This window comes from Vulpes lagopus, chromosome 3 (assembly GCF_018345385.1).
Source record: "Vulpes lagopus strain Blue_001 chromosome 3, ASM1834538v1, whole genome shotgun sequence".
In the NCBI taxonomy this organism is placed as follows: Eukaryota; Metazoa; Chordata; class Mammalia; order Carnivora; family Canidae; genus Vulpes; species Vulpes lagopus.
Window position 1 is genome coordinate 126,601,763 of NC_054826.1, and position 17,534 is coordinate 126,619,296.

General features: G+C 48.5%; 1 protein-coding gene across 1 annotated transcript in view; it reads left to right on the top strand.

Moving 5' to 3' along the window:
- The first annotated feature begins 2,849 nt into the window (after positions 1 to 2,849).
- TRAP1 (TNF receptor associated protein 1) overlaps positions 2,850 to 17,534 on the top strand; it is a 52,959-nt gene continuing 38,274 nt past the window's right edge. Inside the window, exon 1 of the mRNA XM_041747744.1 lies at positions 2,850 to 3,173. Coding sequence (XP_041603678.1) covers positions 3,098 to 3,173 — 76 coding nt within the window. The 5' untranslated portion in view covers positions 2,850 to 3,097. The remainder of the gene's footprint in view (positions 3,174 to 17,534) is intronic.

Genomic DNA, 17,534 nt, shown 5'->3' on the forward strand with positions numbered 1-17,534 from the left:
ATCCTATCGCCCCAAGCTTTCCTTCCTCTGGGAACTCCCAGGATGCTGCCCAGTGAAGCCGGAAGCTCGCCCACAAGTTGGTGCCTTGAACTAAGAAAGGCAAATAAAAGGAGACACATTTGTTTTTCCTTTCCAGAGGGCATTACACAAATTACAGTAAAATATGCATAAAGATTACCGTTGTAATAATTTTTTAAAAAGATTTTATTTATTTATTCATGGCAGAGAGAGAGAGAGAGAGAGAGAGAGAGAAGCAGTCTTCATGCAGGGAACCCAATGTGGGACTCGATTCCAGGTCTCCAGGATCACACCCTAGGCCGAAGGCGGCGCCAAACCGCTGAGCCACCGGGACTGCCCCCGTTGTAATAATTTTTTAAAGGTTTTATTTATTTGAGAGCAAGTGCGTGGAGTGGGGCGGGGCAGGGGGAGAGGGACCAGCTGACTGCTGAGCGCGGAGCCCAAGCCAGGCCTGGAGCTCACAACCCCAAGATAACGACCTGAGCTGAGACCGAAAGGCGGCTGCCCGCTAACCGAGCCCCGCAGGCGCCCCTCCACCGTCATCGTTTTGAAGCGCACAGCTCGGTGGCACTAAATGCATCCCCACTGCTGCGCGGCCATCACCGCCACCGTCTCCAGAGCTCATTTTGCAAAACTGAAACTCTGTCCCTGTTAGACAGGATTCCCCATTGCCCTCCCACCCCTGCCCAGCACCCCCCTCCCCCTGCCGGTGTCTGGATTCGACAGTTCCGATGCCTCGTGCGAGTGGGATCACACAGTATCTGTCTTTTTGTGTCCTTGACCATCAGGCCCCCCGGTTCACCCACGCTGCAGCAGGTGTCAGAAATTCCCTCCTCTCCGGGCTGAAGAACATCCATTGTCCGTGTGTTCTGTGCTTCGGGGACCCCTTCAACTGTGGCTGGGCAGGTTGGCCCTGCCTTCCGGCTGCCACGAATGACACGGCTCGCGTTTCTCCAGGCCCCCAGCTTGCTGCTGTCAAAGGCAGTGGCCTCTGGAGAAGCAAGGGCAGCCTCGTAGAGGCCGCGGCAGTGGTCAGGAGGCCCAGGGGCCCTCTCCTCCTCTGCTTCTCTCTGTGCCCCGCCAGCAATCCCAGCCAGTCTCGGTCAGTCCAAGTCGTACATCTGCATCTAATCATTTTCTTCCTTCTTCCAATTTCCTCGTACTCTCAGGGACTGAAATCTGCCCAGGCCCCTCAAGACTTGGTTTGGGGGACACCTGGGTGGCTCGGCGGTTGAGCATCTGTCTGCCTTCAGGTCAGGGCGTCATCCGGGGTCTGGGGAGCCTGCTTCTCCCTCTGCCTGTGTCTTTGCCATTCTGTCTCTTTCATGAAAAAATAAAATCTTAAAAAAAAAAGACTTGATTTGGGTCCATAGGCATCTTGGAAAGCCAGAGTTCCCCAGGCTACCAGAAGATAGTTTCGCGAACATCTGTAGCTGAGGGCGTCTGACGTCCACAGGCCAGGAGAGGACAGGAGTGTCTGGAACCTGGTGTCTTTGTCCTCCACAGAGCCTGGGTCCTGCCCATCATTTTTTTAAAACTTTAGTGATTTTTTAAAAAGATTTATTTATTTATGATAGAGAGAGGCAGAGACACAGGAGGAGGGAGAAGCAGGCTCCATGCTGGGAGCCCGACTTCGGCTTGATACTGGGACTCCAGGATCGCGCCCTGGGTCAAAGGCAGGCGCTAAACCGCTGAGCCACCCAGGGATTCCCCATTTTTTTAAACTTTAAATTGATCTTTTATTGAAGGATAGTTGACACCCCCCATCCTTATGTAAAGCATAGGTTTCCCTCTGCCAGATACCACTTCTCCTTCCTGAAATAAAAGGATCCCCCCGGGCCTACATCTACTGCCCCACAGACCAGTGTGTCCGCTCTTGCAAAAGGGAGGACTTCCTGGGTGAACAAATGCAACGCGAGGCTCAGACCCCTCAGTGCCCCAGAGTAGCTGCAGCTTGGCCACGCTGAGCCTGCCATGGGCCCCTGTGTCTTCAGGGAGGTGGGGGAAGGAGAGGGGCGGGGCCCAGGGGCTGGAATGGATTAGAAGTGGCTAGGTGGGGGTGGGGTGGGGGTGGAGCCCCGAGGAGGAGGCGGCGCCGCGGGGGCCCGGGGGGAGGTTGCTGGTCTTCCTCCCACGGCAGAGAAAGGGCTCCTGCCCACACCCCCCCACCCCCGCCCCGGCCTAGTCCGCCCGCCTCGGGGACATGCTGCTCAGCTGCTGGAGCCTGGCACATGGGGCTCATCCTTCACACCTTCCACCGGGAAGGTCCCGGGGTCGCCCCTCCCAATGCCCCGACGGCGCCCCGGGTCCAAGCGGGGGTGGGGGTGGGGGTGGGGGAACCCTCTCCTGACTCTCGTACTTTGCAGCTCCGTTTTCGTAGCTTCTTGCTCCGGCAGCGACCCTCCAGCGAGCCCCAGAAGCCACCTGGGGCCGCCGGGGCCTCAGAAAACCTGGACCACGCAGCGCGCGCTGTGGCACCGGGCGAGAAAGGGCGTTGACGGGGTCAGGAGCAGCACCGCACAGTGACTGACCGCAGCCACTGGCCAGGCGTGTGGCGTGGTGGCCCGCGGCACCCGCCGGGGTGGAGCGCTCTACACCTACAACTAATGTAGCTTTCTGGGTCCACCATATTTCATTTTTGTTTTCTTCTTAATTAAAAGAGAAGGAGCGGCGGGGGTCGTCCGCTGCAGCGGGGCGGGAGGAGGAGCGCGAGGACAAGTCCAGCCTCAGGGCCGCCCCCGCTTCTCCCCCGCCTCCGTGGCGCCGGCGTCGCCGCCGCCGCCCTCTCACGCTCTCCGGGGCGAGTGAGCGCCCCCCGTGTTAGGGACGCGCGAGTGACCCGGGGCCCGCGCGCCCGCCCGTCGTCCTTGACAACGCGACACAAGGTCACGGAGGGCCCGTCCCCAGGCCCGACGCACCCCGCGCGGCGCGGGCCATCAGGGCCCCGCCCGCTCTCCGGCGCAGGCAGCAGGCCGGACAGCCCTCCGCTCGGCGTGACGTCACCGCGCCGCGCCCGAGGAAGGCCCCGCCCCGCCCCGCCCCCGCCGCGCGTGTGGCTCGGCGGCTGCGGAGGACGGACATGGCGCGCGAGTTGCGGGTGCTGCTGCTGTGGGGCCGCAGGCTGCAGGCGCCGGCGCTGGCGGCCGCCCCGAGAGGTGAGGGGGGGCGGGGGGCGGGGGGCGGGACGCCCCGGGTCCGAGCCCGCGCCTTTCTCCACTGCGAGGCTCGGAGGTTCGGCTGAGCGCGCGGGACGCCCCGTGTCGCCGGACTGCCCGGGTTCCGCCCCCGCCGTCGGGGAGCGCGGTTGCGCCCCGGCCCGCGGGACCCCTGCAGGGGCTTCTCCCCGCCGAGCCCCGGCGCTGGGCTCGAGGCGAGGGGTCCGGGCTCTCGCTCCGGCCGCCGAGGGCGGTTCGGGGAGTGGGAACGGACTTGAGCCCCTCGTGGCCGCCCGAGCCGTGTTGCACCGGGGGCCGTAGGAGCCGCCTGCGCCGCGCCGACCGGCGCCACACCGAGTGTCCCGTCCGCCCGAGAGCGCGCACGGCGGGACCCGGGCGCAGCCGCCTGACCCTCGGCAGCGCGTGGCCTCTGGCTTCGTCACCCCCGGATTCCCGGGACCCGAAATTCCTGGGCGCTCACATCAGTGTTGGGGCGGAGGCAAAAAAGAAAAGAGTCACCGTAGTCTCTGCTTTCCCACTCCGCGTTCGGGAGAAACCGAGGGGCGGGCAGCATCCTAGCCTTCCGTCCAGGCTCTGCACACGGTTACACACGCACGTGGACTCGGGCTGTTTTTATGTGAAAAGACCTAAACCGTCTATGCGGTTTGCTCCGGAGTTGTGTTTAACGTTGTCTGCGTAGCTTCCGCGTCCTGGGCCGTCCCTGTCCCCCGATCTCTGGCTTTCCAGTGGCCGCGCGGTCGTTTACCTGCCGTGTCCCGTGAACGGACGTAATAAAGGATTCTGTGGTTTTCTGTTTCTTTCTTTTCCTTTTTTTCAAGATTTTGTTTATTCATGAGAGACGCAGAGAGAGAAGCAGGCTCCATGCAGGGAGCCCGACGTGGGACTCGATCCCAGGTCTCCAGCATCAGGCCCTGGGCTGAAGGCAGCGCTAAACCGCTGAGCCACCCGGGCTGCCCTGTGGTTTTCTGTCATTACACTGCTGCGTACAATGGCGAGTACTTAGATGTTTGCACACGTGTATGGCATTTAGAATTTCAGAATCCGACTTTTAGAATTGATGGTTCAGAGTCTGTGCATATTTGAAACATTAGCTGATACTGCCAAATTGCTGTCCGGAAAGTCTTTATCGATTTATATTCCCGTTATCAGGGACTGAGACCACCTCTATCCAGGCAGTTCCTCCGTGGATAGGAGTGAGAAAGTGTTTTCATTTGCTTAGTGGCCGTTAGTATATTTTCTATGAATGTCTTTTTTTATTTTTTATGTCTTTTACATTTTTTTTCCCGTTATCTGAGTTTTACATTTTGGTGTAGTGTCTCTCTCTTTTAAGACTGTTTATTTGACAGCACAAGCAGGCAGAAGGAGAGGGAGAAGCAGGCTCTGAGTGGAGAGCCTGATTCCAGGCTGGATCCCAGAACGCTGGGATCATGACCTGAGTCGGAGGCAATGCTTAACCAACCGGGCCACCCAGGCACCTCTAGTGTCTGTCTGTCTGTCTGTCTGTCTCTCTCTCTTTTTTTTTTTAATTTATCTATTCATGAGAGACAGAGGGAGAAGCAGGCTCCATGGAGGGAGCCTGACTTGGGACTCGACGCCAGGATTCCCGGATCACATCCCGATCCGAAAGCACAGACCCAACTGCTGAGCCACCCAGGTGTCCCTCTTTTTTTTTTTTTTTTTAAAGTTTTTATTTTTATTTATTTATTTATTTTTAATTTTTTATTTATTTATTTATGATAGTCACAGAGAGAGAGAGAGAGAGGCAGAGACACAGGCGGAGGGAGAAGCAGGCTCCATGCACCGGGAGCCTGATGTGGGATTCGATCCCGGGTCTCCAGGATCGCGCCCTGGGCCAAAGGCAGGCGCCAAACCGCTGCGCCACCCAGGGATCCCTAAACAGTTTTTAAAAGCATGCATTAACTGATAAGATAGTTGTAAGTTTTATACTTTTGCTTGTACCCACCGTCTTTCTCCTTTTTGGGTTTATTTCTTGTCATGCAAGAGTATACTTTTGTGTTCTGCAGAAGTCTTTAGTTTGTAAATTTTTTTTTTTTTTTTTTTTAAGATTTCATTTATTTAGTCATGAGATATACACAGAGAGAGGCAGAGACACAGGAAGAGGGAGAAGCAGGCTCTATGCAGGGAGCCAGACGTGTGGGACTCGATCCTGGGTCTCCAGGATCACGCCCTGGGCTGAAGGCGCTAAACCGCTGAACCATCCAGGCTGCCCAGGTTGTAAATTTTCTAAGCCCCATCATGTCTAAAATATTTTATTTTACCCCCCGACTAGTGTAGTAGGTTGCCTGGGTATTCCAGGTCAAAATAATTTTCCTTCAAAGAGGAGGATATTGGTCTGCTGTTTTCTAGAGCCAGTTACAGATGAGCAGTCCTAGCAATTTCATTGTTTCTTTTGTAGATGACTTGTTTTTACCTTTCTCTGGAGGTTAAAGTTTCTCTTTTTTGTGTTCTCAGATGTTCTAATCATGTTTGTTGTAATTCATTCTTCATATCGTGTAGTGAACCTTCCACTGGGAAGACATGCCAGTTTTCAGCCCAGCCAGTTTTTTTTTTTAACTCCTTCCTTTAATAATCTGCATCCTCTCCTTCTGAACTTCTGTCGCAGTTCTCCTTGCAAATCTTTTGTTTGAATCTAAGATTGAGACCCTGTTCTTGGAAGCAGGGTGTAGTGCACATGTTCTTGATACCCACCGTGTGGGCAGTCGTGAAGGTCTAGTTGTTTGGAGGGACTGAGTGATGGGTGAGTTTAGCCTAGAAAATGAATATCTTATACAAAGGGGTTGGGGGCGGGGAGAATAAGAGAAAGTACCTCCACAGAAGATTCAGAATTCCCCTGTATTTTTTTTCCTCTGTTGCTGGGAAAGTGTTCCCAAATGTTAGCATTTGCTTGGCCTCACATCTTAGAGTCGGACTTTATCACCATCCCAGTTCTTCCCACCTGCTACGTTGAGGTTTTGAACAGTCTCGGCTTGTGGACTTTTTATTTTTCATTTTTGCTCATTACTTATTTAACAGATATATTTTGAGGGATACTTGGCTAGCTGTCAGAAGGGCTCACAACTCTTGGTCCTGGAGATGTGAGTTTGAGCCCCATGTTAGGCGTAGAGATTACTTAAACTAAAAAAAAAAATAAAATAATATTATATATATATATTTTTGAATGCTCTCTGATACTTCAGAGATGATGTGACCCTGCCGTTGGCGTCATAGGTTAGGTGGGAGCTTGTGTTTGCCAGGCAGTATACTGGGCCATTTCCGAGGCCTCTGTGCCCAGTCAGGGAGCACTGAAACGTGGATGATTGCTCATGTGGATCTCACAGAAGAGAAAGGTTATGAGCCCGGTCTGGAAAGCACCAGATGCAGGGTAAGAGGGTGCTACTGAATGATTGGGTTTCGCAAGAAATGGGAATATATATGGGAATGAGTAAGAGGCTAAAAATTATGTGCTTTCTCTTCTGTTAGATGTAAACTTGTGGACCATTTTCTGTAATCGGGATGGTCACAGTGCCAGGTGTGGGCCAGTGTTTAGGAAACCCAGCTGCAGGCACTATGGGGGCCACACACCTGATTCTGCGTGCCCCCAGGACCAGGTGGGTGGGCTCCAGGTGAATCTTAAATTGATTTCTAGGCATTTAGAACCATCGAGTAATTTCTTGCCCTGGTGAAAGGTGGGTATTATCAGGAGTAGGGATATCAGAACCTAGGTAACCTGGAAAACGTGATATTTTTTTTTTTAAGATTTTATTCATTTATTCATGAGAGATACACAGAGACAGAGAGAGAGGCAGAGACACAGGCAGAGGGAGAAGCAGGCTCCACACAGGGAGCCCGATGTGGGACTCGATCCCGGGTCTCCAGGATCACACCCTGGGCTGCAGGCGGCACTAAACCACTGCGCCACCGGGGCTGCCCCAAGACGTGATATTTGTAGTAAAAATGTAAACTGTCATGAAACCTTCCACCAGTTCTGATGAGTAATAGAAGTAATGGATTTGCCGGTAGACAATCAAGAAAGTGTTCCCAAAGAAGAGACGATGAGCATGAAAAATCAGCAACAGGTTTGATCTCCAGAGGCAGAAGATTATGATGTAAGGTGGAGAGGGTAATGGGTTGGTCATTTCACTTGGCTGGTAACTGCAATGACACCACAGCCCTGAGTCCTGTGTTCTAATCTCGAGGACACTCTGGGTCTCACTGTTGGTGTTGCCAGGACCCCGTTATGAGGCAGCCACCGCAGACTGCTTGCGCTCGAGTTAGTGTCCTCTGCCTTTTCCAGTCTCTGTAAGCTGGAACCTTTGCTGGAATGTTCTGCCTTAGAAGTGAGATTTAGAAGGGTGAGGAGTCTGCTCCAAGTACCAGAAACATCAGAAGAGCAGAATTTCCCCACTTTGTTGTAGGGCTCAAGCATTGCAGGTTTGCTTTATTTCCCAAAAGGAACTCCTGCCTAGACCCTGTGCAGCCACAGCCCCACATTTACTGCTTTTATTCTTTTTGTTGATTTATTTTGCTTCTTCCCTCTGCTCTCACTTTGGGGGCCTGTGCTGTTTAATTCATGCCCTCACAGCTCTTGTGTTGCAGCCCAGGAGTGAGAATGAGAATTCAGTCACATCTCATGTGTTCCCAGGCTCTCTGCAGGATGAGTAGAGCAGCACTTGTGGGGCAGATTTCACTCTCTGTGAAACACGTATTCATGTTGCTAACGTAACAATAATAGGTTTGATCCTTAACTGCTTAGACTCTAAATGGTGTTGCCACCTCTGTAAACCACAGAGCTGGGACACCTGGGTGGCTCAATGGTTGACCATCCATCTCTGGCTCAGGGCATGATCCCAGGGTTCTGGGATCAAGTCCTGCATCGGGTTCCCTGGAGGGAGCCTGTTTCTTCCTCTGCCTGTGTCACTGCCTCTCTCTCTGTGCCTCTCATGAATGAATAGCTAAAGTCTTAGAAAACAACAAAACTATAAATCACAGTGCTGGGGCCTTGATCAGCACCAGCGAGGCACATAGGCAAGGTGTGTGTGGCTGGCTGCCCAAGAGGCACCAGGTGGGCTGTGGTGTGACGGGCTTGGTTAGGACCAGAGGGACCAAGTTATCTGCAAAAGATCAGCCAAACCCAGATGGTAATAGGTTAGCAAAGGCTTTATTGGTTACTAGCTGAATAGTTGGCCAGAATTAAGGCAACAACAAAAACCTCCCAAGTGTTTGCTGCCCTTGTGCATTGAGACAAATGCTGCTTGAAGCGGTGTGTGTGTGTGTGTGGGGAGTTGGGGTGATGAGAAAACATATTTCTCACCTCTACCCCCAAAGTCCAACAAAGATGATTTCAATAGGGAGACTTACTAAGGCAGTGATGGTGGTCACTGTCTAAAACCAAAATACAGACTTGGCATCAGCGAAGTGTATCCAGTTCACACTCCAGGGAAGTGTTTAATTTTTTGTTTTTAAAGTATTTATTTATTCGACACAGAACATGAGCATGCACAAGCAGGGGGAGTAGCAGGGAGAGGGAGAAACAGGTAGAATTCGATCCCAGGACCCTGGGATCACGACCTGAAAGGAAGGCAGATGCTTAACTGAGCCACCCAGGTGCCCTCCAGTGAAATATTTTAGTTCAAAGCCAGAGGATGTTCTTGAATTGCATTTTTGGTGCTCTTAGTGTAGCCAGCTAGAATTATTCTTAAGTACCATCTTGCCCAGTCTGGAAACGGAAGGCTTGACTTTTTTTTTTTTTTTTAAGATTTTATTTATTTATTCATGAGAGGCACACAGAGAGGCAGAGACACAGGCAGAGGGAGAAGCAGGCTCCATGCAGGGAGCCCAATGTGGGACTCGATCCCGGTCTCCAGGATCAGGTCTTGGGCTGAAGGCGGTGCTAAATCACTGAGCCATCTGGGCTGCCCGGAAGGTTTGACTTTTACTAGGAAGCTGCTATTTGCTTACTCCACCAAGAAATTCTGTAGTATTTAGTAAAGATTTTGGGGTGTTTCTGGTATGGCTACTAAAGCCACTAGGAATTGTATACCATGAAAGTTGTAGCTTAGAGAGCTGCTATCTACTTGGGCATCATCCCCACCTGCTTTTTCACCAGCTGAATGCCCATAGATCAGATAAATTGAATTCAGGTAAATGGGAATCATGGACTTAATTTTAAGAGTAGCTCAGTTATTTAGCAGCCATATAATTAAGCTAGGTGTTTAGAACATCAAAACTAATTTTAAGATAGCAAAATGAATACAGTATTAAAAGGCAGAAGATTAAAAAAAACCAGATGATTATATGGTAATACTATTAAATAGGTCTCAATCCTTGTATTGGAACTCGATGTGTCAGGTAGCCGGTGTGGTGCACTGCCATTGTGGTTCACACAGACCAGGGTTCTCTAATTTATGGAGAATGGAGTGCCTGAGGGGATGTTCCATGAAGCTTACTTTTTTTTTTTTTTTTTTTAAAGATATTCTTCATCCATTCATGAGAGACACACAGAGGCAGAGACACACAGAGAGAAGCAGAGACACAGGCAGAGGGAGAAGCAGGCTCCATACAGGGAGCCCGACGCGGGACTTCATCCCGGGTCTCCAGGATCACGCCCTGGGCCAAAGGCGGCGCTAAACTGCTGAGCCACCTGGGCTGCCCAGAAGCTTCCTTTTAAAGAAGTAAAACATTTCATTTTTAGCCATTATGATTAGAAGTTTTTCTAAAACAGGTACATCAGATGGAGTGTAACTGAACCTTCTTTTGATGTTTTCAGAGTCATTGTGATTGTTAGTTTACAATTTTCTCTGGTAACACAAGGGCCCTTGAAGGCCACTGGGTCATGATCCTGGGGTCCTGGGATCCAGTCCCACAGCGGGCTCCCTGCTCAGCGGGAAGTCTGCTTCTCCTCCCCCTCTCTCATGCTTGTGCACATGCAAGTGCCAGCCAGGCATCCCATGTGGTGAGAACTTAGATGATTTATGCTATTTATTTAATTTTTATGTGCTCCATAAGTTTATGATTCTTGGGTTACATATTTTGCTTAGAAAGCATTTCTTCTTAAATCATTAGAGAAAAAGATGTCAAGATGATCAATATCAGTAGGAAAGGCAAATCAAAACCACTTTGAGGTTCCACTTCATACCCACTCCGGTGGCTGGGATGAAAACCATAGGTGATAATGATGTGGTTTGGAGTATTGGGGTCCAGAGTCCATGGCCAAGAAAGGATTCTTGAGAGGTCTTTGGTGCAAAAGACCTTTGGTGGTTTTATGAAAGCACAGGGACAGGACTGTGGGCAGACAGAGCTGAATTGGGTTTGCAGGGAGTGACTGATTATGCAAGAGTTTCTATCCTCTCGAGGGGAGGGTGGTGTTAGGCTCCAAGTAGTTGAGTCTGTAGGTTTCTGGAGATTGCTTGCTTGCCCCTCCTTCCCTTCCTCCATCCATTCGTTCCTCCCTCTCTCCTTCCCTTTCCTTCCTTCCTTCCTTTTTCCTTCCTTCCTTCCTCTCTTCCTTTTTTCTTCCTTTTCCTCTTCTTCCTTTTTTTTTTAAGATTTTATTTAATTGACACAGAGAGCACAAGCAGGGGGAACTGCAGAGGGAGAGGAAGAAGCAGACTCCCCGCCGAGAAGGAACCCTGACATGGGACTCGATCCCAGGACCCTGGGATTATGACCTGAGCCGAGAGCAGATACTTAACCTACTGAGCCACGCAGGTGCCCCTGAAGATGGCTTGTTTCTTATAAATTATTAAGACAGTTGCAAACTGATGGAAACCCATGTCCTGCATGACTGTGATCTCTATTGATTAACCACTTGTTTTCCCCTTTCCTTTGTTTTAGGGCAGCCAGAAGTGCCTGAGGAATGTCACATGTATCTCACGGGGTGGCCAGGGGAAGTTTGTGGGGTGTTAGCTTGTGCTTTGCCCTTAGCTTGCCCTGTGCTCCCTCATCAATAACACCAGTAGCATTGGTGAGGAGGTAGAGAAATCAGAGCCCTTGCTGACTGCTGGCAGGAATGTAAAATGGGCATCACTTTGAAAAACAGTCCACAGTTCCTCAAATGAGTAAGCACAGTTACCATTCAACCCAGCACTTCCACTCCTAGGTGTGTACCCAGGGGACCCTGAAATATACATCCACACAGAAACTTGTACAGCAATGTTTATGGCACAGACATAAAGCAGAAACACCCCAATTGCCTATTAACTGATGAATAAGTAAACAACGTGTGGTCTGACCCTATAATGGAATATTATTCACTGTGTGGTATCTGACTGGCTCAGAAGAGTATGCAGCTCTTGATCTCAGGGTCCTGAGTTTGAGCCCCATGTTGGGTGTAGGGATTACATAAATAAATACATATTTTTAAAAAGAATATTATTTGGCCATAAAAAAGAGCGAGATATGATATTTGTTATGATGTGGATGAACCTTGAAAACATGACGTTAAGTGAATGAGGCCAGATGCAGAAGACTACATATAATTCCCTTTGTGTGAAATGTCTCAGATGGGCAATCTATAGGGATAGGAAGTGACTGCCGGGATTGGGGGGATAGGAGTGGGGAGTTGCTGCTAATGAGCTTGTGGTTTCTTTCTGGGGTGATGATCTTCTGTGGCACTAGATGATAGTGATGAATACTCAGCCCTGTGAATGTGCTAAAGCCCACTGGTTTGTACACTTTGGGTGGATTATATGTTCTTAAGGTGTTCTTAAATTACTTCTTATGTTGTCTTTTTTTTTTAATTTTTTTTAATTTTATTTATTCATGATAGGCACACAATGAGAGAGAGAGAGAGAGAGGCAGAGACACAGGCAGAGGGAGAAGCAGGCTCCATGCACCGAGAGCCCGACGCGGGACGCGGGACTTGATCCCGGGTCCCCGGGATCACGCCCTAGGCCAAAGGCAGGTGCGAAACCGCTGCGCCACCCAGGGATCCCCACTTCTTATGTTGTCTTCAGTAGTTTTAGCTTTTATTTGCACTTTGTAGCCCATCTGGAATTTTTTATTTAATAAGTGAGAGAAGAAATTAATTTTGGTATTGTAGCTTTAAATTAATGTGCGTTAACATGTTTAATAGTATTTCCTTGTGATTTTCAAAAATCTTGGCCATTTATGCAAAAATTTAGTTTTTCATATGAATTTTAGAATTAGGTTAAATAGTTTAAAAAATTGCGTTTTCTTTGGGCTTATGTTAAAAATATAGGCTAGTTTAGAGAATTGATGCCTTTATTTAATTTTAAGTAAGCTTTATGCCCACCATGAGGCTTGAACTCATAACCCTGAGATCAAGAGTCATGTGCTCCACCACCTGAGACAGCCAACTGCCCAGAGAATGGATGTGTGTGGATTGACACTTCCAGGCTGCCCAGGTGGCTCAGCGGTTTAGCGCTGCCTTCAGCCCGGGGCGTGATCCTGGAGACCTGAGATCGAGTCCCACGTTGGGCTCCCTGCTTGGAGCCTGCTTCTCCTTCTGCCTGTGTCTCTGCCTCTCTCTCTCTCTCTCTCTCTCTCTCTCTCTCATAAATGAATAAAATAAAATCTTTAAAAAAACAAATATTTATGCTTCCTGTCCAGGGACATTTCCCCAAGCTTTTTTTTTTTTTCTTTTTTTTTAAAATTTATTTATTTTTATTTATGATAGTCACACAGAGAGAGAGAGAGAGAGAGAGAGGCAGAGACTCAGGCAGAGGGAGAAGCAGGCTCCATGCATTGGGAGCCTGATGTGGGATTCGATCCTGGGTCTCCAGGATCGCGCCCTGGACTAAAGGCAGGCGCCACATCGCTGCGCCACCCAGAGATCCCTCCCCAAGTTTTTTTGATCCCTTTGTAAATGTGTTTTATGTCCTTATTAATTTTTTTTAGTGTGTTTGGCAATTAGGTAACTTTTATAGGTATGTATATTTATAATCTAACACAAAATAACCTACCACAGCATCCAAAAGTGCAAAGGTGTGTGCACTGAGAAGCATATTTCTGTCATGGATACCCTCAGACACCAGGTAACCCTCCTGGGGGCAACCCCCTTAGCCAAGTCCTTGCAAAGATATGCATGACTTGTGAGAAGAACGTCCATGTATGTGTACACATACACGTATATTTTAACATCATGGGAGCATATGCAAACTACTGTCTGGGCCAGGTTTATTTCTTTTCTTTTCTTTTTTTTTTTTTAAGATTTTATTTATTTATTTATTCATGAGAGACACAGAGAGGCAGAGACACAGGCAGAGGGAGAAGCAGGCACCATGCAGGGAGCCCGATGCGGGATTTGATCCTGGGACTCCAGGATCTTGCCCTGGGCCGAAGGCAAGTGCCAAACTGCTGAGTCACCCAGGGATCCCCCAGGTTTATTTCTTAATGTATCTTAGAGATAACTTTGCATCGGGGGATGCCTGGGTGGCTCAGTGGTTGAGCGCCTGCCTTCGGCCCAGGGCGTGATCCTGGAGTCCCGGAATCGAGGCCCACATCGGGTTTCCTGCATGGAGCTTGCTTCTCTCTCTGCCTATGTCTCTGCCTCTCTCTATGTCTCTCATGAATAAATAAATAAAATCTTAAAAAAAAAAAAAAAAAACTTAGCATCGGGACATTGCACACAGACTGGTCTCATTTTCCTGTGTGACAGTATTTATTATCTATGCATTTATTTACTATTCCTCTATGGCTGTCAATCTGGTATCCATCTACACTGGATCCTCAATTGGTATCTCTATACAGGCTTGCGCATGACCCCAGCATTGACAGTTGACGGGAAGGGGCTCGCTCTTCTGTGACAGCTACGTTATTTAAGAGTTTTTTGTTAGGGGATCCCTGGGTGGCTCAGCGGTTTTGCGCCTGCCTTTGGCCCAGGGCGCGATCCTGGAGTCCCGGGATCGAGTCCCGCGTCAGGCTCCCGGCATGGAGCCTGCTTCTCCCTCCTCCTGTGTCTCTGCCTCTTTCTCTCTCTCTCTCTCTCATAAATAAATAAAAATAAATCTTAAAAAAAAAAAGTTTATTGTTAATTATGGGGCACCTGGGTGGCTCGGTTGATGAAGCATCTGCTTCGATCCCAGGTCTCCAGTATCACGCCCTGGGCTGAAGGCGGCGCTAAACCGCTGCGCCACCCGGGCTGCCCCGCCCCCCCGCCTCGTCTTTATATGCAGGGTTCAAGTGTATCCACGGAGGAAAATCCTCAAATGGAATTTGCCAAGTTAGAGGGTATATGTGTTTGTCATCTTGACCAGCGTAGCCAGTCACCTTCCACGGGGTCAGGCCATTTCCTGCTGCCTGGAGCAAGCCACTGGAAGTTCTGAGTTGCCCCTGAAGTAACAGTGCAGGTGTGTTGACCTCTCGGTGAACTGTGGCTAGAACTGGGGCACAGTGCCCATGTGGGGGCCTCAGATCAGTGTGTGTTGATGAAGCCGCTAGGCCTCAGTCCTGCCTGATTACCTTTGATCCATCCCAGGCAGGCTGGCCTCTAACCTGGGCTTCCTATTCCAGGTTAGGCTTCAGGGAGATCCAGCCCCCTGGCCGTGTCAGGTCCCACACGTGACACTACAGGATGCTCCTCTGCTTAAATCAGGCTGGGTTCCAAGAAGCTATGTGTACTTCTCTGTGGGCAAGTTCAGTGACCCAGAGAGGTTACGGCTTTTTCTTTCAACCCCTCCCCTTCTCCCTTTATACATTCGATCTAAAGAGAGACGCGTGGAGTATGCATGTGCAGTTTAAAAAGAAGTGTAAAATGAACACACGTTAACCCAGTTTAAGGAGTTGAGATTACCAACTCTCTGAAGGCCTGTGTGCTCTTCCCTGAGGCATGTCCTTCTCTTTCCCCTGGAGGTAACTGCTGACCTGAATTTTCTGTTTTCTTGTGTATACATACTGTGTATGTTCTTGGGTCAACATTTTGTTGGCTTAGTTTTATCCATGCTAATGGCGTAGTTCATTAATTTTTGCTGTTAATACATTGTGTTCGTATACCTTCGTTTCTTTATGTCGAATTGCTGGTGTGTACTTAAATGGAGTTGCTGGATCACTTGGTGTGCTCTGGCTTACTAAGTAATGCAAAATTACTTCCCCAAAAGAGTTGTGTCACTGTATACTCCACCAGCCCCCTTCCATGCATTCCCACAGTCCCCTCCAGTCCTTGGTATTTTCAGACTTATAATCTTTGCAACTCTGGAGAGTATTGAATGCTATCTTGTGTGTGTCTGCTTACAAGATACGTATCAGGAAATACATGAACTAACTGTGGGGAACCAGCTCAGTGGGGCAGTGTTGTCTGCAATACTGTAATGCTCCATTGTGAGAATGTACCTCAGCTCTTTCTCCACCCAGGTGCAGACGCTTGGCCTGTGGGCAGCGTAGAGGCAGTGGCTCACTTGGTTGCGTTGGCATCCTGCCTCGTTGGACACATAAGTTTCTCTGCGGTGTGACCAGAGTGGGGTTGCCGGGTTTAGGATATGCATTGTTACTGTGTAATCATGACTGTTTTCCCATGTGGGTCCTGATTTTGATCCACCAACTCAGAGAGCTGTCCCTGTGCCGTGTCCTCACCGAGACTTGGGATTTTCAGACATTTTAAATGTGAATTTGATGGTTACAAAATGATGTTTCAGGGGTGCCTGAGTGGCTCAGTCAGTTAAGCATCTGCCTTTGGCTCAGGTCATGGTCTCAGGGTCCTGCGATGGAGCCACATCAGGCTCCCTGCTCCATAGGAATTCTGCTTCCCTCTCTACCTCTGCCCCTCCCCATGCTCCTGCGTTCTTGCTTACTCTCTCTCAAAGGGATAGTCTTTAAAAACAAAACTGATGTTTCAGTTGTGATTTTAGTTGCATTTTGATGAATTGCTAATAAGTTGAGCATCTTCTTTCCATAGTTTATTGGCCATTTGTTTCCATTTCCGTGAAATGCTATTCATGTCTTTTGTTCCAGTATTTTCTTCTGGATTGGCTGATTTGGTATGCATTTTTGTATGCACTCTTTATGGGCACTAATCTTCTATCACGTTATTCTTTGTCAGTAATGATTGTTGGAAATGTGTTCTCCCAGGTGCGGCTTGCTGCTGCACTTTCATCCTGGTGTCTGTTTTTGGTTTTGTTGAACAGGAAGTCTTAATCTTAATTTTGTCAGATATACCAATCTTTTCCTTTGTGGTTTACCCGGGGTTCTGTAAGGCCCATGGGTTGGGTTTTTGTAGAATAAAGTTTTATTGGGACCCAAGCATGCTTATGCTTTCACATGTTTGCAGCCCCTTTCCTGCTGCAGTGGCAGAGTTGAGCAAGAGATCACAGGGCCCAGAAGCCTAAAATATTTACTGTCTGCCCTTCCCAGGAAATGTTTGGTGTGTACCCCAAGGTCATAAAGGTCATGCTTCCATGAAAGTTGTTTCCTGATACATTTCTACCAAACAGGAGTAGGAACCTTTGTTTGAAACTTTTATTCATTTCTCTCTTTGCTGGTAAACTTTCTCATGGGCTTCATTTTCAGGATAGATTAGAAGAGACTTGTAAACTAGCAATCACAGGCTAATTCTGGCTATAAACAAATTGTGTTTGGCCCAAATATTTAAAAAAAAAATGTAGTCACAAATATTTGAAGTCAGGTCTCCATAAATATTTGAGTTGCTTATTTCTTTTGAAAAATTAAAAGTTCTGGGAATTTTGGCTTGTATTCCACGATGGCAACAGTCTCTTGGAATGTAGTGGCAGCTGCTGCCTCCTACAGACTGGCCTGCCCTCTGCAGTTGGCTGTAGTGCCATACAGATTGTTCTTCATCCCGGGCCTGTTGGTGCATGTGCAGTTATTTGTTCATGTAGTAAATTATATTGACTGGTTGGCTAGTACTAAACCAGCCTTGCATCCCTGAGATCAACCTGCTTGGTCATAATGTAGTATCGTTTTTACATATTGTAGGATTTGATTTGCTAATTTTTTTATTAAGGATCTCCATGTTTGTGGTCACAAGGGATGTTGGTCTCTCATTTTTTTAGTGTAATGTCTCTGGCAGACTTTGATAATTAGGGTAATGCTGTCATCATAAAACTTGTCAGGAAAAATATTCATTCATTTTCTGTTTTCTGAAATAGTTTGTGAAGATTGGTGTCATTGCTTCTTCATTATGTTTGATATGTTTTACTGGTTATTCTGGGCCTCGAATTTCATTTGTGGAAATATTTTTGAAGACAAATTCAGTTTTTTGATTAGTTATAAAGCAGTTGGGAATTTCTGTTTCATCTTCTGTCAGCCTGGATAAATTTCAGTTTTTTCAAGAAATTTATCCATTTCATCTCAGTTGTTAAATTTCTTGCCAAGGATTTGTTCATAATGTTTCCTTATTATCTTTTTGTAGAATTTGTAATTATAACC